The sequence below is a fragment of the Chlorocebus sabaeus genome, chromosome 9 (assembly GCF_047675955.1).
Source record: "Chlorocebus sabaeus isolate Y175 chromosome 9, mChlSab1.0.hap1, whole genome shotgun sequence".
NCBI classification, from domain to species: domain Eukaryota; kingdom Metazoa; phylum Chordata; class Mammalia; order Primates; family Cercopithecidae; genus Chlorocebus; species Chlorocebus sabaeus.
Genome location: NC_132912.1, coordinates 18,737,383 through 18,759,853, shown reverse-complemented (window position 1 = coordinate 18,759,853; position 22,471 = coordinate 18,737,383). Strand labels below are relative to the sequence as shown.

General features: G+C 39.0%; 1 protein-coding gene across 4 annotated transcripts in view; it reads left to right on the top strand.

Moving 5' to 3' along the window:
- Positions 1–6,001: 6,001 nt before the first annotated feature.
- The window catches only part of NSUN6 (NOP2/Sun RNA methyltransferase 6), a 107,759-nt gene continuing 91,289 nt past the window's right edge, over positions 6,002–22,471 (top strand). The window contains exons 1-3 of one of the 4 annotated variants that reach the window (XM_037983382.2): positions 6,002–6,624; positions 9,115–9,270; positions 12,025–12,101. In XM_037983382.2, coding sequence (XP_037839310.2) covers positions 6,550–6,624; positions 9,115–9,270; positions 12,025–12,101 — 308 coding nt within the window. In that variant the 5' untranslated portion in view covers positions 6,002–6,549. Of the gene's footprint in view, positions 6,625–8,187; positions 8,363–9,114; positions 9,271–12,021; positions 12,102–22,471 lie in introns of those variants that run through there. The other 3 variants (XM_008002433.3, XM_073018769.1, XM_037983385.2) reach the window with 3 other exon arrangements.

Genomic DNA, 22,471 nt, shown 5'->3' with positions numbered 1-22,471 from the left:
TTTTTTTTTTTTCTGGCTTTCGGATTTCTAAGAAACCATTTCTGAAAAGCAAGCATTTTGGTATGCAAATGCAGACATTTGGCCGGGCGCCAGGCTTGTAATCCCAGCACTTTGCGAGGCCAAGGCGGATGGATCACGAGGTCAAGAGATGGAGACCATCCTGGCCAGCATGGTGAAACCCTGTCTCTACTAAAAATACAAAAATTAGCCGGGTGTGGTGGCGCGTGCCTCTAATCCCAGCTACTCGGGAGGCTGAGGCAGGAGAATTGCTTGAACCCGGGAGGGAGAGGTTGCAGGGAGCCGACATCACACCACTGCACTCCAGCCTGGTGACAGAGCAAGACTCCTTCTAAAAAAAATACCAAAAAGAAAGAAAATTCAGAGATTTGAAGCAAAAAATATATAGATTGCTTAAACATTTTTATGATATTTTAGAGACAGAATTATCCTTCTACTTTTAACTAAGTGGAATGAATGTATTTATTTGAACATGGCTCTTGATATTTTTATTGGTTTTGCTTCTTTGAAATTCCAGAAAACTTTAGTGTTGAAGTTTTCAATTTGTTAAAATTTACTTTTAACTTACTTTTAACACCTTTCTTATGAACAATTTACCTGACAATAGGACTGTTCTAATATTTTAAAAATATTTTTTCATATTTAAAAGTTTTATTTGCTGATTTGGAAATCTAAAATTTTTAGAAACTGAAGGGAAAGAAAACTAGCCACAATTATCAAAAGTAATGATTGATTAACAGAATATAGTCGTGTATTATCTAAACAGAAATCATACTGATGTACCTGTTGATCTATTAGAAAAAATATTTTCAATTACATTTTGTAGGACAGGCGCGGTGGCTTATGCCTGTGATGCTAGCACTTTGGGAGGCCAAGGCAGGTGGACTGCTTGAGTCCAGGAATTTTAGATCAACCTGGACAACATGGGGAAATCCTGTCTCTACAAACAATACAAAAATTAGCTGGATGTGGTGGTACACATGTGTAGTCCCAACTAATGGGGTGGCTGAAGCAAGAGGCTCATTTGAGCCAAGGAGGTCAAGATTGCAGTGGGCTAAGATCGTGCCTCTGGACTCCAGCCTGGGTGACAGAGTGAGACCTTGTCTGAACCCCCCCAAAAAAAAGAAAAAAAAAAAGAAAAAGGGATTATAACTAATTAAGTGTTCATTGGAAATAACTTCCTTTAATTAAATTGGAATCCCAGTAAAATCTCTGTCCAGTTTAACAAAATATTTTAAAGAGTTCAAGGAAGAAAAACGCCAAACAACTTGGGAATTTAAAAAATAAAACTATAGTATGTTTTTAAAAGGAACTATTATAAACTAACTTCAGATAATACTTAGAAGAGCTAGCTGTAGCTATAATTGAATTCAGTTTATTACTCATACAACTCTGATCAATTTGTCCATTACTTTTTTTAAATGGAATCTCACTCTGTACCCTAACCTAGAGTGCAGTGGCATGATCTCAGCTCACTACAACCTCTGCCTGCCGAGTTCAAGCGATTCTCCTGCCTCAGTCTCCTGAGTAGCTGGGATTACGGGCACGCACCACCATGCCCCGTTAAGTTTCGTATTTTTAGTAGAGATGGGGTTTCACCATGTTGGTCAGGTTCCAACTCCTGACCTCATGATCCACCTGCCTCAGCCTCCCAAAGTGCTGGCACCATTTTTAAGCTTTTCTCAACCTTTAAGGTAATGCCCATTGTGATTTTAGTTCAGTTGATCAGTCTCCAGACTAGGTGTGACTGATACATTTCCCATCAGAAAATTCTCCCTGCCATATGGTCGGAAATCAATATGATCTGCTTCCGTAAATATCTATTGAGAGACCAACAATTTTTTGATGTTGTAAGTAATATAAAAGAAATTCACGTCTCGCTCCTGTCATTTTGAAAAGTACGTTGATAAGTTTCTGATAAAGTTGCTTTATGTTTACAAAGAGAAGCCATAATATCCTGAGTTTCAAAACATCTACTAGATCAAAATAGCCATAGGTCTGTGACTTTGGTCATAATTCAATCAATAAGAATTGACATCTCTTCTGTAGTTTAGGGCTCAATGTGACCAGCCTTCCTACATTTGATAAATGCTCTTTCCAACAGGTACTTCAAAGCTTCCATCATCAACACATGTAGTCCTTTAAGGGCTTGGCTGCTCAGTGGCAGTCATGGTGGCTTATAAATTACCCATTTATAGTAGGTTTTTGGCTTTTGAAGCTGAGTCAATTTCTTGAAGTTTCTGGTCCTCTCTTCTCTGGAAACAGCTTTGCTCCTTTTTACTACAGTCCCATTCCTTTGGGTGGAGCCTCTTACATTTCCTAAACACCTGAAATCTTCACTCCTCCCTTAGATAAAAAACTCTCTTGACATGTCAGAATTTGGGTCACTTCAGTTCTTTCCTCACAAATGACTTCACTATCCTATAGCCATTCCTTCAGTACATGTATGATAACACTTGTATGATGATACTATCTAACATTTACAGAGGACTTTGTTCTAGCACCGTTTAAAGCACTGTACCTAATTTGTTTGGTTTATAGTAAAATTATGAAGCAGGAGCTATTATTTGTGTTTCACAGATGAAGAAATTGAAGTGCAAAGAACTTTAATACTTTGCCTGAGGTTGTAAGAACTGGAATCTGCACCCTAGTAGCTTAACACCAGAGGTCAAATTCTTAAACACTGCAAAGATACAGACTGACCAGGAACCTTGCTAAACTTCAGTTATACATTGATACCATTTTCTTTGCAAGAATCTATGTTGTTTGTTCCTTACTTAAGTGGGAAGGATATGTGCAAGATAAGGTAGCCAGGGATTTAAGTCTGGCAACAGTTGGACTGCTGGGTTTTCAGAGAAGTGTTCCCCAAAGCAAATTATGGTGCTAATTTCCAGTGTTCCATAAGTACAGCAAGAAAAATGCGAAGTTCTTGGTAAGGTATATAGTATTATTTCTAGAAATAAAGATGAACCAATCCAAGATTGTTTTTTTTGTTTGTTTAATCCTGGCAGTATTCTGAACTAAATCATATTTATTCTTCCCTTTACCTTCCATTTTTTTTTCTTTTTCTTTTTCTTTTTTTTTTTTTGAGATAGTCTCGCCCAGGCTGGAGTGCAGTGCCACAATCTTGGCTCACTGCAACCTCTGCCTCTCAGGTTCAAGCAGTTCTCCTGCCTCAGCCTCCCGAGTAGCTGGAACTACAGGCATGCGCCACCATGCCCGGCTAATTTTTGTATTTTTAGTAGAGATGGGGTTTTACATATTGATCAGGCTGGTCTTGAACTTCTGACCTTGTGATCCACCTGCCTCAGCCTCGCAAAGTGTTGGGATTACAGGCGTGAGCCACTGCGCCAGGCCACTTTCCAGATATTATAGGCCCTAATTTATTGTGTCTCAAATGCCAAATAAATTTGAGAAGCTTAGACTGGAGCTGCTGTACTAATACAGGTTTGGATTTATGGGTGAATGGGTGACTATAGGTGTCATGTTATTTTCATAGAACCATGCAGGGTTGAAATTAGGAAGGAAAGAAGTTTCCTTGAATGGAGATAGCCAGAGTCAGAATTAAGACCTTTCTTCCAAGATCAATCTGAAATAACATTTTGACAAGTAAAAAGAGGCATGCCTGTCATAGAAGAAATAAAAAGGCAACCTGGAAGAATAGAAAAAGGGAGGTCTACATAGAAATTAGTTACTGTCTACCTGGGCGTGGTGGCGGGCACCTGTGATACCAGCTACTCAGGAGGCTGATGCAGGAGAATTGCTTGAACCCAGGAAGCGGAGGTTGCAGTGAGCCGAGATCATGCCATTGCATTCCAGCCTGGGTGACTTGAGGGAAGTGATCACCTAAATCAGTGTTTTATCAACCTTTTAAAATTATCATCCTCCTAAAGAGCCTTTCTAGACATTTTTTCCCATTAATTCTCCCATACCCCTACCACGAAATTAAATGCTCAGGAATGATTGTTTTGGTAAGGTTAAGCTTTGGAGTTCCACAAACTAAAAATTAAAAGTGAGATTATATCAAAGATTGTTTCAGTCCCCACTGAGTTCCCCACACCCTAGGGAGCCATATCACCCCTATTAAGAACTTGTAGCCTAAATAAATCTTATATGGGTGTATTATTCATGGAGTTGTTTTCCACTGCTTACATAGCACATATCGACTATGCCAACCTCTGATTTGTAATATGCTTTTCTTGGATCCAGCCTTAGGATACCAAGAGATATCTTCATCAACATTAACTGTCATTACAATAACATCTAGTCAAGAATAGTCTAAATGGCCGGGTGTGGTGGCTCATGCCTGTAATCTCAGCACTTTGGGAGGCCGAAATGGGTGGATAACTTTGAGCTCAGGAGTTCGAGACCAGCCTGAGCAACATGGTGAAACCTCATCTCTACTAAAAATACAAAAATTAGCCAGGCATGGTGGTGGGCACCTATAATCCTACTGGGGAGGCTGAGGCAGGAGAATCACTTGAATCTGGGAGGCGGAGGTTGCAGTGAGCTGAGATAGCACCACTGCACTCCAGCCTGGGCGAAAGAATGAGACTCCATCTCAAACAAACAAAAAAGTCTAAATGTCCTCAATACTGTCCGTGTGTGGCACTAGTGAAGTAATTTCTGGCCATTAGTGGTGCTATGTTCACCATGAAATTGAGGCTACAGAAATTCCTCTGGAAATCGTCTGATTTAGACATTTATCACTTTCAGATGTTTTAGCCATGAAAGAATCTCATGGATTTATTGCAGAAATATGCGATGGTCAAAGACAAGGTATTGGCTCTAGAAGCCAAATTACTAGCCTTTATTCTGGCTTTTTATTTGTGAGACCATGGAGAGTCGTTTCAACCCTGGGAACCTTGATTTACTCTTTAAAAACAGAGAAAATAGGCTGGGCGCGGTGGCTCACGCCTGTAATCCCATGGGAGGCTAGGCACTCAGATCACTTGAAGTCAGGAGTTTGAGACCAGCCTGGTCAGCATGGTGAAACCCTGTCTTTAAAAATACAAAATTTAGCTGGCCCTGGTGGCACATGCCTGTAATTTTAGCTACTCTGGAGGCCGAGGCAGGAGAATCTCTTGAACCAGGAGGTGGAGGTTGCAGTGAGTCAAGATCCCACCATTCCACTCCAGCCTGGGCGACAGACTCTGTCTCAAAAAAAAAAAAAAAAAAAAAAAGAGAAAATGCTAAACACCTTGCAGGTTGTTGCATGGTATAATGGTCATACATTATTTTCTACTCTTTCTGGTAAAGAGTTGGTGTGTCATAGAAAGCACCTGTTCTGTGTGTGTCTGTGTGTATAATTCGGTGTGAAAATTAAAGAGAAACAATAAGAAAACCCCTTTCCTATAGTTATGTGTAAATTAGCATGGTGTGCTGCGAAAAACATGTGTCAAGGTGATAGGAGAGTTATTTTGACTTTCCTGTACAATTATAAAATGATTCAGTGAGTTTGGTTAGGTATCCTCGTTCTCTGAATCTATATCTCTGTCTGCTTATGACCAAAAAGAAAAAAAAACAGAAAAAAAAAATCATGGCAAGGGTCTCTCAAGCTCTAAAGAATATGTCAACTATGATACAAGTAGCAGCCTTATAACTAACTGTAAACACTATCTGTGGGTTTTAAGTTTTACCTTAGCATTGGCTATTAACACACCATTAACCCAACTTTCAAAAATATGAACTCTATAAACTTCACAACTGAAGTCAGATCTGTATGCCTGAGAAAGGTAAAATCATTTCATGAAATCAAACGGTGGTGATGCGCCCAAATTCTGGCCTCATCCTTTAATTGGAGGATATCCGGCAGGACAGCAACTGGGCCCTGCCTTTTTTCAGGCAGCAACATCTTCCACTCAACCCACACCATTTGACAGTTCCCCATTGCCCCTGGCACCCAGCCCTCCAGTACCAGGAACTAGACATCCTTGTCCATTCCGCCAGCGGCCACTGCCTACTTAACCCGAGGCAGGTGAAAGCGCCTCACGCAGAGTTTGGAACCTCCGGGGGCGTGGCGTGGCGTAGCGTAGCGTTGGGGAAACTTGGGCCTGCGGATTGGGGGACCGGAAAGGGAGGGGTGGGCCGCAGGCGCTGGACGTGACGTAAGCCGGAAGCGACTTTCCGCCGAGAAGTAGGGGCGCGTGTTTGGAAATTGATAGAAAAGATAAAGCGAGGGAGCTGCTGTCAGCCTGGCTTACTGATCTGCTTCCGTTTCACCACAGATTCAGTTATTAAGCATTTTTTTCTTTTTTTGGTTCTTTGCAACGTGAGCGGCATTGGCCCAGTGATTTCCGTGAGCATCTCCACGAGAAAACATTGCCTCGATGAGGTGCGGTGGAAGCCAGGCAGCCCCTTCTAATCGGCTAGGCTTGAGAAAGCGTGTACCTCTGCATTTCCGAAATTAACTCAGCATGATCGGCAAGATTTTCCGGAGCATCTGGTGTCAAGACACTTGTCACTATTAATTCGGAAAGAAAACACCGTTTTCCAGCATTTCTCTTGGTGGAGAACTAAACAACAGGAAAAATGTCTATTTTCCCTAAGATATCTTTGAGACCCGAGGTTGAAAACTATCTTAAGGAAGGCTTTGTGAATAAGGAGGTAGGTAAAGATGTTAGGTGATATTTTGCAAAAACTCAAATATTCACACACTCTAGAGAAATAGAAAAAAGTGTAAAGGGAAATCTTGACAGCCATCGTTTCTTACTACTTGTCTATCAAGTGTAAAAATACCAATATGTTTCTACAGGTATTAAAGCTTACTGAGATTCGAAGTGAATAAGGTATATGTTTTAACATTTAGGAGTGGAAAGGAAGGGAAAAAACGCATGTGCCTGTCAAGCATGACTCAAAGGGTTACAAGGATGAACAAGAAAAAGTCCCTGTCTTCAAGAACTCAAGTCGAATTTTAAAAGAGCGCTCGCTCTGGCACTCAGGTGAAAAGGATTCTGTAATTTTTTGAGTGCCTCTTAAGTGCCAACAGTTGTGCTAGGTTATTTGCATCTTTACTCTTGACAATCTTTTTTTTTTCCGTGGAGGTTTGTTCCTATTTTAATAGATAAGAAAACTGACTGATAAAGGAATTGTGTAACTGACCCAAGTTGACACGGCTATCAAGTAACTATTGAAATCTGGAGGGAAAGAGTTCAGGTGTAATGAACAAAGGTACAGCTTTTGAATCTTAGGCACTTGATTTGCATTCTGGTGCCTTGTAAATTACTTTACGTGGCTTAACCTCGATTTTTCTATTCTGCGAAAAATTGAGAATGGTTAAAAATATATTACCAGGTTGTTTTAGGATCTTAAACGTAAGTAAATAAAAAAGTAGCATTGTTTTGGCATGTAAGTCCTCAAAAAATGTTAATTTTGTTTGCTAAAGTCCTCAGTAAATGTTGATTGTCTTTGACTGCAAAGCCTGTTGTCTATTCCACTTTACCATGCTGCCTCTGAGCAACTTTGTTTTTTCCAAATCTTTAATTTTTTAGTCAAATTAAAAGTATTTTACCAGGTTGTTTTAGGATATTAAACGTAAATGAAAACAACTAGCATTGTTTTGGCATGTAAGTCTTCAAAAAATGTTAATTTTGTTTGCTATTGGCAGTGCCTGCCACAGAAGTCCTCAGTAAATGTTGATTGTCTCTGATTGCAAAGCCTGTCCTCTCTTCCACTTAACCACGTTGCCTCTAAGCAAATTTTTTTTGAAATCCTTAGTTTTTTTTAGTCAGGTTAACACCACTTAAATGTTGCTCATTTTTGAATATGTTATTGAAGCCATGCCTTTTAGATTTGATTCCTATGTTTCATTTCCAAAGATTATGTTGAGAGACTAGACTGTGTGGAAAGATAAAATATATTCTGTTGATTTCAAGGGACTTAAAATATAAGGCACATATTAAGAGAAGTAGGGGCATTCTACAATTTTTTTCAGCTGGTTTTAAAATGGAGAACATTGTTTTATAAAGAATATCCAAACGTCTTTCTTTTGACACTCCTTCTGCCTCAGAGCCTCATCAATGGTATGGTTTTACAAAATGGAAAGCTATGCCTTTGTGAAAAGTATTGAAGGGAAAGAATATTAAGTTTTATGCCTTTTTTTTTTTTTTTTGAAACAGGGTCTCGCTCTGTTGCCCAGGCTGGAGTGCAGTGACGTGATTACAGCTCACTGCTGCTTTGACCTCTGGGACTCAAGTGATCCTGTCACCTCAGCCTCCCGAGTAGCTGGGACCTCCGACAGGGGCCACCACTCTGGCTAATAATATTTGTATTGTTTGTAGAGATGGGGTTTCACCATGTTGCCCAGGCTGAAAGTTCAGCTTTGATAAGACTAAACCTTGAGAAAGTATGAATACTTTTAAGGCTAGTGGATGAGTAGGCTAACAAGTGGTTTGTGAAGATTCTGTAAAGCAGGGTTTAGTCAAATAGGGAAAAAAAAAATATGTTATTTGAAAAGGTTCGGTTAATTACAAGGGAATATTGTTGTTTGAGTCTTTATACCGTCATATCTGACAGGTGTCTTTGCTACTCATCTTTTTTGGACAATATATATTTGTTACATTTAATAATACCATATTAAAAAGCTGATGTCCTAGGGGAATCTTTGTATGACAGTGACTATATCAGTGTTACTTACTCTTTAAATATTGGGGTTTTAAAAGGATACCACGCAGTTTGCTGCTGGAGATGATGTTAGCTAATTAGCAACATCTAGCTAACTTGGATATAATGTTAGCTCTACAGAGATACTGTAATGGTAATGCATTATAAATAGACTGAATTTTTGAATTTATGTGAGTAAATGTAGCAGATTTTAATATTTGGAAAATGTGCATAATGCTTTGAAGTTTAGGCAATGTTTTTCTAAGCCCTTTATTTCAGGCATTTTCTTAGATGTTTATTACCACGTTTAAGCCCAAGAACCCTGTGAAGTATTACTATTTCCTTAGTGCTATTAACATATAAACAATACAGCAAAATAGAATGGAGCTGAACAATTGCTAAGCGATGTTTCATTAGATGGAATTAATATATAAGCATGTTCTGCTGACTGTTTTTAATTCTCAGGAAATTTAAACATTAACTTCTTCTTTTTAGATTGTGACGGCTTTAGGTAAACAAGAAGCAGAAAGGAAGTTTGAAACTTTGTTAAAGCACCTGTCACATCCTCCGTCATTTACAACTGTCAGAGTGAATACACATTTAGCCTCAGTACAACATGTGAAAAATCTGTTACTTGATGAACTTCAGAAGGTTTGTGGAAATTGTCTGTCATTTGTACATAATTACATTTTTGCAGTCTGCCATGTTCTCCATTAAAATTTTATGAATGATATAATACACTTCCAATTTTATAGATAAGGAGATTGAGGATCATGAATGGTAAATTCTTCAAAATTATCCTAGGTGGTAATGCTAGAACTTAAACCTAGTACTTCTGATTCTAAATTTATTCATTTTTGGTGACTAAATAGCTCTTAAACCCCTCTGGGCTCCATTAAACTGGGCCACAGTAGCTTCATCATTAAAATAAATGTGAAAAAGTCCAGTCTAACCTTAAAAACCTGTGGCTTTGTGATAAGCAGCATATAATGACCAGGAAGACAGATGGTATAGCTGAGATAAGCCCAGAGATAAGGAGGTACATATTAAGTACCTGTGAGATTATATTGTTAATTGACATAAAAAAATGGATGTTGGGTCAGGTGTGGTAGCTCACGCCTAGCACTTTGGGAGGCTGAAGTGGGTGGATCACATGAGGCCAGGACTTTGGGACCAGCTTGGCCAGCATGGCAAAACCCTGTCTCTACTAAAAATACAAAAAAATTAGTCGGGCATGATGGCACATGCCTATGATCCCAGCTATTCAGGAGGCTGAGGCATGAGAATCCCTTGAACCCAGGAGGTGGAAGTTGCAGTGAGCCAAAATTGCATGACTGCACTCCACCCTGGGTGATGGAATGAGACTCTGTCTCAAAAAAAAAAAAAAAAAAAAAAAAAAAAGGTGCTGAGCACCTCATCCAAACAATAAAATAGTTTTGGCAAAATATTCGTCTTACAGATGAAAACAGTATTATAAAATGGCATTTATGACTTCTAAGCAGAAAAGTATTTGAGTTATCTTGTTTGTATGTTTTTGAGTTACCTTGTGTATACTTTTTTGCTTTTGAAAGCTTTGCCTTATGTGTTTCTTACACTGTACACTGAAATTTACCTTGGAAGAAATGTAGGATGTGGAAAAATAGATGCTGAGAGGTACCACAGAAATTGCATATTGTAGTTATTCAGTGACTTGTAACATGGAACTGGTGGGCGTCAGCAGACTCATTTCTGCCTTATTTGTATCCGAACTAAAAGCAGGAGGCAACCATCATTAAAGGGTTTCCATTTGTAAATCACAAGCTGTGTTTAGTTATTTGGGAAACTTCAGAAAATTATCACTGAGTCACTTATCCCCTTTTAAAAAATCTCTATTACATTTATGGACTCTTTGTCATACTCTCCTTAAGAATAATTATATAAGTATCAAGTTGTAATAGACGACCATGTCATAAGAAGAACCAGCTATGGCATCTCAGTGTATGACACCAAACCTTAGTATAATAATTAAATAAGACTTTAAAAAAATTAATCTGATTTTTATTGATAGTGATAATCTTATTGAGAGTAATCACAGGCATAAAACATAAGTAGTTGCCCTAAGCAACTAAAATCATTACTTTTCCATAGTCATGCGTATGTTTTCAGCTAACAAAAAGGAAATTGTTCTGAGGCCCGCTGGAAGTATCCATAACTCAGATCCAGATTTTTTTTTTTTTTCTGAGAAGGAGTCTCACTCTGTTGCCCAGGCTGTAGTGTGGTGGCACGATCTTGGCTCACTATAACCTCTCCTTCCTGTGTTCAAGCGATTCTCCTGCCTCAGCCTTCCAAGTAGCTGGGATTACAGACGCCCACCACATTTTTGTATTTTTAGTAGAGGTGAGGTTTCACCATATTGGCCAGGCTGGTCTCGAGCTCCTGACCCATGATCTGCCCACCTCGGCCTCCCAAAGTGCTGGGATTACAGGTGTGAGCCACTGCACCCGGCCTTATTATTTTTTTTCATAACAAATGATTTCCAGAACCTGGATATTTTAGTATTCTAGTCTGGATATACAAGATCCCATGGGCTAGGATCAGTCACTCTGGGCTTTGGGCCCCTTTCCTTGAGGGTTAACATTGTACAGGGAAACATGGGTCAAAGTCACTAGACAGGAAACTAATGGTAAAGCAGTACCCAATTCTAGCAAGAAAGAGTACTTGGAGGAGGCTTTAGGCTGTGGATTTTCTTTCTCCTTTCATGTTGAAAAGTTCACGTGTCCTAAAGTAATGTTTGTTGATTTCTGTGGTATAAATACTCACCAGGTTCCTTGGTAGTTACACGCATGACCATGGAATTGGAAAGAGATGCATGCAGTGACTCTCCTGAGCTGGTGTGAGCTGGCTCCCGCACCTGTACCTGCTTTCAGTGTGACAGTCTTCCGGTTCCCTTATGATAGAGAATACTGAAAATCCCGAACCTCTACCATAAACATTTCTTTTCCTCACCAAAACTGACATGGATGCCAGTGTTAATTGTGTATATTAGGTAGTATTTATTAATAGTAATCTCAGTCTTTAACATCCTATTCAGAAATTTTTCTTAACGGAATACTACATGTAATTCTATATTAAATAAAAGTTTTTAAAATAAATCACTTAAGGTAACCATGGTTTGTGTTTATAATGCCAAATAGTAAGCAAAATTGAGTCTTATAAAGAAGTCAGGATACTTCAGAATTAAAATAGAGAAAACACTGTTGTTTTGAGGTCTTTTGGATTTTTATAGTATCCCGTGGAATAAAGTGAAAGTGCCCCAAAGCTACTAGGGCTTCATGCTGTGGTAGATGATGATACTGAAAAGTTCCTTAAGTTGAAATGTATCAGATGTATGAATTGCTTTATAATCATGTTTATTTTTAACAGCAGTTTAACGGATTAAGTATTCCTATTCTTCAACATCCAGACCTTCAGGATGTCTTACTTATTCCTGTTATTGGACCCAGGTTTGTAAGAACTTCATTTCCAAATTATATTCTTCTCAATAAAAGTTTGTCACAGGGAGCTTTTTAACTGTTTGGTGATAAGACTAAGTTTCCCCATTGTTAGCAACTTTCTATAGATAACAGGAATTCAAAAACTTAGAAATGCAGACTTTAGACTCTGTCATGGAAAATAATACGAAAGAAGACTAGGAATGGGCCCGAGGACCTTGAGAATAATGTATTTTAGGTCCATTTAGTGCAGTGATGTTTTTCCTCCCCCTTTCTGCGAAGTTTTATTTCATTTGTTTACTTGTATTTCATATGAATTTTCAGTGCTAAATTAAAACTTTTTTCTTGAGCTGCAGCAAAAATACAGAGTAACCTATTTTCTGCTTTCATAGCTGATATGTTTGTAGAATTTTATTTTTTGAGACAGTGTCTTGCTCTGTTACCCAGGCTGGAGTGCAGGGGCACAATGATTGCAGGCTCGAACTTGTGGGCTCAGGCAATTATACCACCTCAGCTTCTGAGTAACTGGGACTACAGGTGTGCACCACTGCGCCTGGCTAATTTATTTTTTATTTTGTAGAAACAGTCTCACTATGTGGCTGGTATTGAACTCCTAGCCTTAAACAATCCTCCCACCTCAGCCTCCAATGTGAGCCATCTCGCCCAGCCTGTGAAATTTTATTCATAATTCAACAATTATGTTAAACTACTATGTGCCATTTATGTTCTGCTCTTTTATGTGTTTGGAAAGCATATGTTTGAAAATTGGAAAATAGGTTTTCAGACTGGATCCAGTGGCTTACCTATGCCTGTTATCCCAGCACTTTGGGAGGCTGAGGTAGGCGGATCCCTTGACCCCAGGGGTTGGAGACCAGTCTGGGCAACATGGCAAAACCCCACCTCTACTGAAATAAATTACAAAAATTAGCTACAGGTGGTGTGCACCTGTAGTCATAGCTATTCAGGAGGCTGAGGTGGAAGGATTGTTTGAGCCTGGGAGGTGGAGGCTACAGTGAGTCATGATTGTGCCACTGCAATCCATCCTGGGAGACAGAGCGGGACCTTGTCTAAAAAAAAAAAAAAAAAAAAGGAAAAATAAGTTTTCATAGTATAATGATTATAATGGAGTTTTATTCCTATGGAGCGTTTTAAAGTTCCTAATTATGGTCTAAAGTCTTTTCAAACTCCTAAGAGTTATGATAAATATAGAAATGCTTTTGTTAAAACTTTAATTGAATGGGCAGCAATAGAGCAGTGGTTTAATAAACTAAGATTTGTCTATGCAATGGGATAGTATATGGCCTTTAATATGGGAGAATTATACATACCAATCAGAGAAGACGTTTATGATCAGTTGTTAAATATCAAAAGCAAATTGCCATACTTGGGATAATTACTTTTTTTGCAATTAAAAAAAGTATACAACTATGCATTTATGTATATTTATATACATGTAAAAAAAACATCTGGCACCTGTAACATACCCAGCTTTTAATAGTGGTTGACTCTGAAGAAGTTAGATTGGGAGAGAGGGGAGAAATAAAAGGAAATTTTTATGTGTAATATTTTTGTTTTATTTTTTACTGTAAGAATGTATTTTTGCAATTAAAGTTGATTTGCATAGGCTTCTCATTCTATTTAGTTTAATTTTGAAGTTTTTCATCTATTCAGTTTTTTTAAAGGTGAAATTTACATACAGTGAAACGAAGAGATCTTAAATGTATAGTTTGTTGAGTTTTGACAACTATATACAACTGTGCAGCCAAGACATACCCCAGTCAAGATAGAGCATTTCCATTATCCCAGAAACATCTCTTGTACTCAGCTACCCTACCAGGAAACTGCTCTTCTTATTTCTGTCATCTCTTAGTTTTGGACCAGTTAGTTGCTAGTATAATAGACCATAATCACAGATCTTTGGAGGTTACTACACTCCTTATGAGGATGCAAAATTGTACTTATTTAGGTTCAAACTTTGGACATTTCTTACTCTTAAACACCTCTTCTTTATTCTTTAGTTTTGTTTAGTTTCTTAAAGATAGAGTTCAATTAGGTTTTTCTTTATAGAAGCAAGTAAAAATTAGAGTTGTACATAAATATAAAAGTAATCATCTGTTACATCTCCTGTCCCACCTCCCAATTTTGTTTCTCTGAACATCAAATTTGATTTTTTCTAGACTGTCTCTATGCTTATATCTACATAGATGAATGCACATGTACAGTCATTTGTACTCATTTTTAGAAAATGGAGAAGACTATAATGTTCTGCAATTTGCTTTTGTGTTTACTTCAAAATATATAATGGATATAGTTCTACGATTATATAACATTATTTCATTCTTTTTAATGGCTGCATAAACAGTATATTTTATCATTTAGCTCAGTTTTAATTTTTCTATCCTCCATTGATAGACATTTAGTTTTTTCCTGTTTTTCATTATTACCTGGTAATAATAATAATAAGTGTTGGAGTGAGTATTTGTGGACTTGCATAAGCATGCCTGCATAACAAAGTGGATATGACACAGAATAACCAGTCCAAAGGTCTGTGCTTATTTTAGTTGGAGACATATTACCAGATTACTCTTTACAAAGTTTTACCAGTTAATGTTTCAGCAGTATATGAGAGATTTTGATGCTTGCATTCTTGCCAATACGGGTTATTTTAGGTCTCTAAAATATTTGGATGATTTAACTTTAATTATTTTCAATACTTACTTTTATGTGACCTTAATCATCCTTTCATTCTGTTCTTTGTAGTGATCTAGGCTACTCATCAGAACATGAGTGAATGTATAAATACAAATGGTGAGCTATTGCAGGGAAGCCTGATAAAATTATTTAGGATTGTAAATTCACATACCTACCTTTCATTCCTAAAATGAGTAAGTCAATTCCTTTTTGTTTGTTTAACTCCTGATTTTTATTAAGTATCTTTTTATTATTTATTTTTCATTTATTTATTTTTTTGAGTCGGAGTTTCACTGTTGTTGCCCAGGCTGGAGCGCAATGGCATGATCTCAGCTCACCACAACCTCCGCCTCCCGGATTCAAGCGATTCTTCTGCCTCAGCCTCCTTAGTAGCTGGGATTACAGGCATGTGCCACCATGCCAAGCTAATTTTATATTTTTAGTAGAGATAGGGTTTCTCCATGTTGGTCAGGCTGGTCTTGAACTCCCGACCTCACGTGATCTGCCCATCTCTGCCTCCCAACGTGCTGGGATTACGTGCTTCAGCCATCATGCCCGGCAAGTATCTTTTTAAAAAATTTTTTTGTTTTTATGTTTTTGAGATGGAGTCTCAGTCTGTTGCCCAGGCTGGAGTGCAGTGATGTGACCTTCGTTCACTGAAACCTCAGCCTCCCAGGTTCAAGCAGTTCTCCTGCTTCAGCCTCCTGAGTAGCTATGGCTACAGGCGCATGCCACCACACCTGGCTTAATTTTTGTATTTTTAGTAAAGACTGTGTTTCACCATATTGGCCAGGCTGGTTTCGAACTTCTGACTTCATGATCTGCCTGCCCCACCCTCCCAAAGTGCTGGGATTACAGGCATGAGCCACCGTGCCTGGCCTATTAAGTCTCTTGAACTTTCCATTATGACAAATGAGGAGGTTCCTGGAGTTAAATTTTCCCAAAAATTCCTACCAGCTAATTTGTATTTACTGTTGTTTCTCTGTTTTTTTTGCTTTTTGTTTTTTTTTTTTTTTTGAGACGAGGTCTCGCCGTGTTGTCCAGGCTGGTCTGGAACTCCTGAGCTCAAGTGATCCACCCTCCTCAGCCTCTCAAAGTGCTAGGATTACAAGTACCACCCACCATGCCTGGCCAGTTTTTTTTTTTGTTGTTTGTTTGTTTGTTTTAACATTGTCAAGCTTTATAACATTGTTATTTCCCAAGTATCATACACATGAATGCAGTGCTTGCTTTCAGTCCTTATGTCACAGTTTATTTCTCATTTCTTTATTAATGTCTTTGTTGGTGAGTACAGTCACTTAGCAGATCTGCACCCTCTGCCCTTTCCCAAAGTGTGCCTCTTATGTACTGCATTACTTTCTTAGTTGAGAATGTCTGCCTATTGCCTTTATGTTTATACAACCAGTTGGCTGAGTCTGGTTGTTCCAGGCCACCTAGTGTTTGTTTCCCTTAGCACTTTGTAGACATTGTTTTTATAACCTGTGGTATCAAATGTTATTGTGAAGAAATCTAAGACCCACCAAAAACTTTTCCTCTTTCTAACAGTACCTTGTCTTCTGCTTGGAGATCTGTGGAATTCTTACTTATTGAACTTTAGACATTTGGCCAGTGTAATGCTTGGTTTTGATTATTTCCTCTTAGTTCTTTCTTCTTTTTTTTTTTGTTTTGAGATGGAGGCTCACTCTGTTGCCCAGGCTGGAGTGCAGTGGCATGATCTTGGCTCACAGCAACCTCTGCCTCCTGGGTTCAAGTGATTCTCCTGCCTCACGCTCCCGAGTAGTTGAGATTACAGGTGCCCGCCACCACACCCAGCTAATTTTTTGTATTTTTAGTAGAGACGGGGATTTCCCCATGTTGGGCAGGCTGGTCTCAAACTCATGACCTCAGGTGATCCATCCGCCTCAGCCTCCCAAAGTGCCGGGATTACAGGCATGAGCCACCTCACTGGGCCAACTTTGGCCATTTCTTATTCTTAAACATTTCTTAAACACCTCTGCTTTATTCTTTAGTTTTATTTAGTTTTCCTAAAGATAGTTCAGGTAGGTTTTTTTTTATAGAAGCAAGTGAAAACTAGAGTTGTACATAAATGTAAAAGTAATCATCCATTACATCTCCTGTCCCACCTCCTAATTTTGTTTCTCTGAGCATCAAATTTGATTTTTTCTGGACTGTCTCTGTGCTTACATCTGCATACATGAATGCACATGTACCATCATTTTTACTCATTTTTAGAAAATAGAAAAGATTATAATGTTCTGCAATTTGCTTTTGTGTTCACTTAAAAATATATGACGGATATCATCTCATGATTATATAACACTTTCGTTTTTTAATGGCTACATAAACAGTATATTTTATCATTTAGCTCAGTTTAAATTTTCTATCCTCCACTGATAGACATTTAGTTTTTTCCTGTTTTTCATTATTACCAGAAGTGTTGGAGTGAATATTTGTGGACTTGCGTAAGCATGTCTGCAGAACAAATATGTTATGATATGAACACAGAATAACCAGATATGACACAGATGTAACACAGATATGACACAGAATAGCCAGTTCGGAGGTCTGTGCTTATTTTAGTTGGAGACATATTACCAGATTACCCTGTACAAAGTTTTACCAGTTTATGTTTCAGCAGTATATGAGAGATTTTAATGCTTTCTTCATGCCAATACTGGCCATTTTAGGTCTCTAAGATATATGGATGATTTAACTTTAAATTATTTTCAATACTTACTTTTATATGACTTTAATCATCCTTTCATTCTGTTCTTTGTAGTGATCTAGGCTACCAGAACATGAGTGAATGTATAAAATACAAATGGTGAGCTATTGCAGGGAAGCTTGAAAAAATCATTTAGGATTATAAATTCACATACCTACCTTTCACTCCTAAAAAGAGGCCGGGCGTGGTGGCTCACGCCTGTAATCCCAGCACTTTGGGAGGCCAAGGTGGGTGGATCACCTGAGGTCAGGAGTTTGAGACCAGCCTGAGAAACATGGTGAAACCCTGTCTCTACTAAAAATACAAAAATTAGCTGGGTGTGGTGGCGCATGCCTATAATCCCAGCTACTTGGGAGGCTGAGAAAGGAGACTTGCTGAAACCTAGGAGGTGGAGGTTGTAGTGAGCCAAAATCGCACATTGCAGTTGAGCCTTGATGACAAGACTGAAACTACATCTCAAAAAAAAAAGTCAATTCCTTTTTTTTTTTTTTTTAACTCCTGATTTTTATTAGGTATATATTTTTAAATTATTTTTATTTTTTTGAGATGGACTCTTGGTCTGTCGCCCAGGCTGGAGTGCAGTGATATGAGCTTGGTTCATTGCAGCCTCCGCCTCCCAGGTTCAAATACTTCTCCTGCCTTAGCCTCCCGAGTAGCTGGGACTATAGGCATGTGCTACCACACCCTACTAATTTTTGTATTTTTAGTAGAGATGGGGTTTCACCATATTGGTCAGGCTGGTCTCAAACTCCTGACCTTGTAGTCTGCCTGCCTCTACCTCCCAAAGTGCTGGGATTACAGGCATGAGCCACTATGCCCGGCCCATTAAGTCTCTTTTGACTTTCCATTTTGAGAAATGAGGAGGTTCCTGGAGTTAAATTTTCCCAAAAATTCCTAACAGCTAGTTTGTATTTACTGCTTTTTGTTTTGTTTTGTTTTTGAGATGGGGTCTCTCTGTTGCCCAGACTGGTCTCGAATTGAGCTCAAGTGTTCCACGCTCCTCAGCCTCCCAAAGTGCTGGAATTACAAGCACAAGCCACCACGCCCAGCCAGTTTTTTTTTTTTTTTTTTTTAAATTATCAGGGTTTATAACATTGTTATTTCCCAAATACCATTCACATGGATGCAGTGCTTGCTTTCAGTCCTAATGGCACAGTTTATTTCTCATTTCTTTATCTTTATTAATGTCTTTGTTGGTGAGTACAGTCACTTAGCAGATCTCTCGCACCCCCTGCTCTTTCCCGAAGTGTGCCTCTTATGTACTGTGTTACTTTCTTGCTTGAGAATGTCTGCCTATTGCCTTTATGTTTATACAAGTTGGCTGAGTCTGGTTGTTCCAGGCCACCTAGTGTTTGTTTCCCTTAGCACTTTGTAGACATTGTTTTTATAACCTGTGGTATCAAATGTTATTGTGAAGAAATCTAAGACCCACCAAAAACGTTTCCTCCTTGTAAAAGTACCTTGTCTTGTGCCTGGAGATCTGTGGAATTCTTACTTATTGAACTTTAAACATTTGGCCAGTGTAATGCTTGATTTTGATTATTTCCTCTTAGTTCTTCTTCTCCTTTTTTTTCTGTTTTTTAAAACAAAAAAACCCCTGGGCACCAAGCCCAATAAAACCGCTGGGTACCAAGTCTCTGATGAGCTTTTTTTTGTTTTTTTAAAAAAAAAAACAACAACAGAGTGTCACTCTGTCGCCCAGGCTGGAGTGCAGTGGCACAACATCGGCTCACTGCAACCTCCGCATCCTGGGTTCAACTGATTCTCCTGCCTCAGCCTCCCGAGTGCCTGCAACCATACCCGGCTGATTTTTGTATTTTTAGTAGAGACGGAGTTTCACCATGTTGGCCAGGCTGGTCTTTGAACTCCTGAACTCAGGTGATCCACCCACCTCGGCCTCCCAAAGTCCTGGGATTACATGTGTGAGCCACCACACTCAGCCTGTTTCCTCTCAGCTTTTGATGAGCCACAGTGTAGCTTTTCAGTTATAGGTCTTCCATTATTTCTTTGAATATTTTTCTCTTACATTTTCTGTATTCTCTGTTATGAAGACAGCAGGATTTTGTGTGCTGCGTTTCTAGCACAGATATTCCCTGCATCAGGGATTCCCAAGACAGTGATTGGCTAGGACTCACAGAACCTAGATACAGACACACTAATGGCTAAGGTTTATTACATGAAAGCATACAAAAGCAAAACCAGCAAGGGAAAAGAAGCATGGGGCAAACTTTGGAAGAAACCAGACACAGGCTCTCTCAGTGAAGTCCCATAGGACGTGCTTAATTCCTCCGGCACCTAATTGTGACATGTGAAATAGTCGCCTAGCAGAAAAGCTCATCAGAGACTCAGTGCCCAGGGGTTTTATTGGGCTGGTCCCATAGGTACCCTCTGCCTAGCATGTACCAAATCCCAGACTCCCAAAAGGAAAGCAGGTGCTCCAAATAAGCGTGCGTTTGTACCTTTCTTGTACAGAGTTTAGGAATTGTGAGCCACTCCCATTGATCATTAGGGAAGGTTTTATGTCACCGCTGGGAACTGTTTCTCATTCCACTTTCTAGCTGCTTAGCTAGCCAAGACCCAGCCTCTCAAGCAAGCCTTTCTAAGAACCGCAGTCTCAAGCCTTGTTACTGTAACTTTTTTTTTTCTGTTAACACATTCTTGAACTCCATTCACTGATCTTTTTCTTTTGCATTCGTTCTTTTTTGTTTGTTTGTTTTTGTTTTTGAGACGGAGTATTACTCTGTCTCCCAGGCTAGAGTGCAGTGGCGCAAGCTCACTGCAAGCTCCGCCTCCCAGGTTCACGCCATTCTCCTGCCTCAGCCTCCCTAGTAGCTGAGACTATGGGTTCCTGCCACCAAACCGGCTAATTATTTTTGTAATTTTTTTAGTAGAGACGAAGTTTCACCATGTTAGCCAGGCTGGTCTTTGAACTCCTGAATTCAGGTGATCCACGCTACTCGGCCTCCCAAAGTGCTGGGATTATAGGCGTGAGCCACCGCGCCCAGCCCATTCCTTCTTAAGCCTGTCTTGGTCACGGGCTCTGTTTCAAAGTGGCTGTCTTGTCAATAGTATAGGAGATAAGTTTTATCTTGTCTATGCTTTGCTTTTCTTATCTCTAAAATGGGGATTCAAAATCCTATCTAGTCATAGGGATGTATTACCTCTCTCTGCTTCTAAATCTTTATTCAGAGGTTTTATTGTTCTTTATTTTCTCAGCTGCTAGTTTGCTTTGCCTTTGTTCTTTTATCCCTTGTTTTTGGTTTTGTTTTTGTTTTTTGAGATGGAGTCTCTGTCGCCCAGGCTGGAGTGCAGTGGCCGGATCTCAGCTCACTGCAAGCTCCGCCTCCCGGGTTCACGCCATTCTCCTGCCTCAGCCTCCCGAGTAGCTGGGATTACAGGCGCCCGCCACCTCGCCCGGCTAGTTTTTTGTATTTTTTTAAGTAGAGACGGGGTTTCACCGTGTTAGCCAAGATGGTCTCATCTCCTGACCTCGTGATCCGCCCGTCTCGGCCTCCCAAAGTGCTGGGATTACAGGCTTGGGCCACCGCGCCCGGCCTTATCCCTTTTTTAAGGTTTTTCCTTTAATTGCTCTGAAAATACAGAGGTACTTGAAATAGTTTTCCTTTTGTTTGGTTTACATTTTTAAAATCTACCTTCTGCCTACTAAGGCTTTTTGTGTATGTGTGTGCCACCAATGAATGCAGAATGAATTCTTTCTGCTTATCATGATTGAATGGAAACAGTTACAACCTCGTTTGCAGTTTGCTCAATGATGATCCAGAATGGGGGAAACAGCATGCCTATGGGACTAGTCAGATATGTTTTCTCAGAAGTACTGCAGATCTTCTCTGCTGGCTCATCTCTAGTGCTGGTGAGCAGAGCAGAGGCTGACATGTGAAGGCCTCAGCTGGTACCTTTTTTTCTAGGGGGCGGGGAAGGCTTTCTTTTTTTTAAATCTCTGCTTAGTTAACTTAAGTCAGGAGCAACAAAGTTGGTTGCTATTTCTTTTCTCTTTCTTGGGTTGCTTTTAGGCAGTTGATCCGGGTTTGCTAGAGAAAATAACAGATTGTCTGGTTATGCCATTTTTGACAATCCATTTCTTCTTTCAGACTTGTCTCCTCTGAACAGGACACTGACAAGACATTCCTAGATTCTGATTATTTTCCACCAAGCATATGGTCCTGCTCCTAAGTAATAAATGTTTGATTAGGCCCCCAGGAGCCTCTCCTTTTCAGAGACTCCACACCCTGCTGAGAAACTCAGTTTGGCTCAAATTTCACTATCAGCCAATTATTTCTCATCATTGGGATTGTAGCTGTTTCTTAGTTTCATTGCAAATGGAATTTTCTTCTCAAGTTTTTATTCTTTTTCCCCTCTTTTCATTTCCATGGGATTTAGAAAAAGGAGTTTTCTTCCTCTGATTTTTTAGTAGAACCTCAATATCACAGTTATTTAAAATATAAATGCATCAGTTAAAGTTTATATACAGTAAACTTTTAAAAGTAATGCATCACTGAATTACTGGTTTCTTCAGTTGCTTAAAATGAGATTTAAAATAAAATTTTGGTTTCTTCAGTTTACTTAAAATGATATTTCATGTGCTGGTGAAATATATTTTAATTTCTGGAGGAAGATTTTTGTCTGGTAAATTAATTACTTTAGGAGATAACTGAATGCCAGACTTCTCTTGATACAGGAGCCTTTAAAACATATCTCAACCAGCGTTTTCTAAAGTCTACATTTGGATCAGTAGAACTTTTTAGGCCAAAAATCAATTTGTAATTTTAAAGAATTTCTGTATTCTCTCAATTAATGCTCCTCCCTTTTTGATAAAAGTCTCAAAATAGTTAGAATGCCAGAAAATTAATTTTCTTTTTTTCTTTCACAATTGAATACGTAATTCAGCAGCATAAATCTCTTGACATCTAAATGAGACTGGATCCGTCTTCTCTCTCAACCTTCTTGA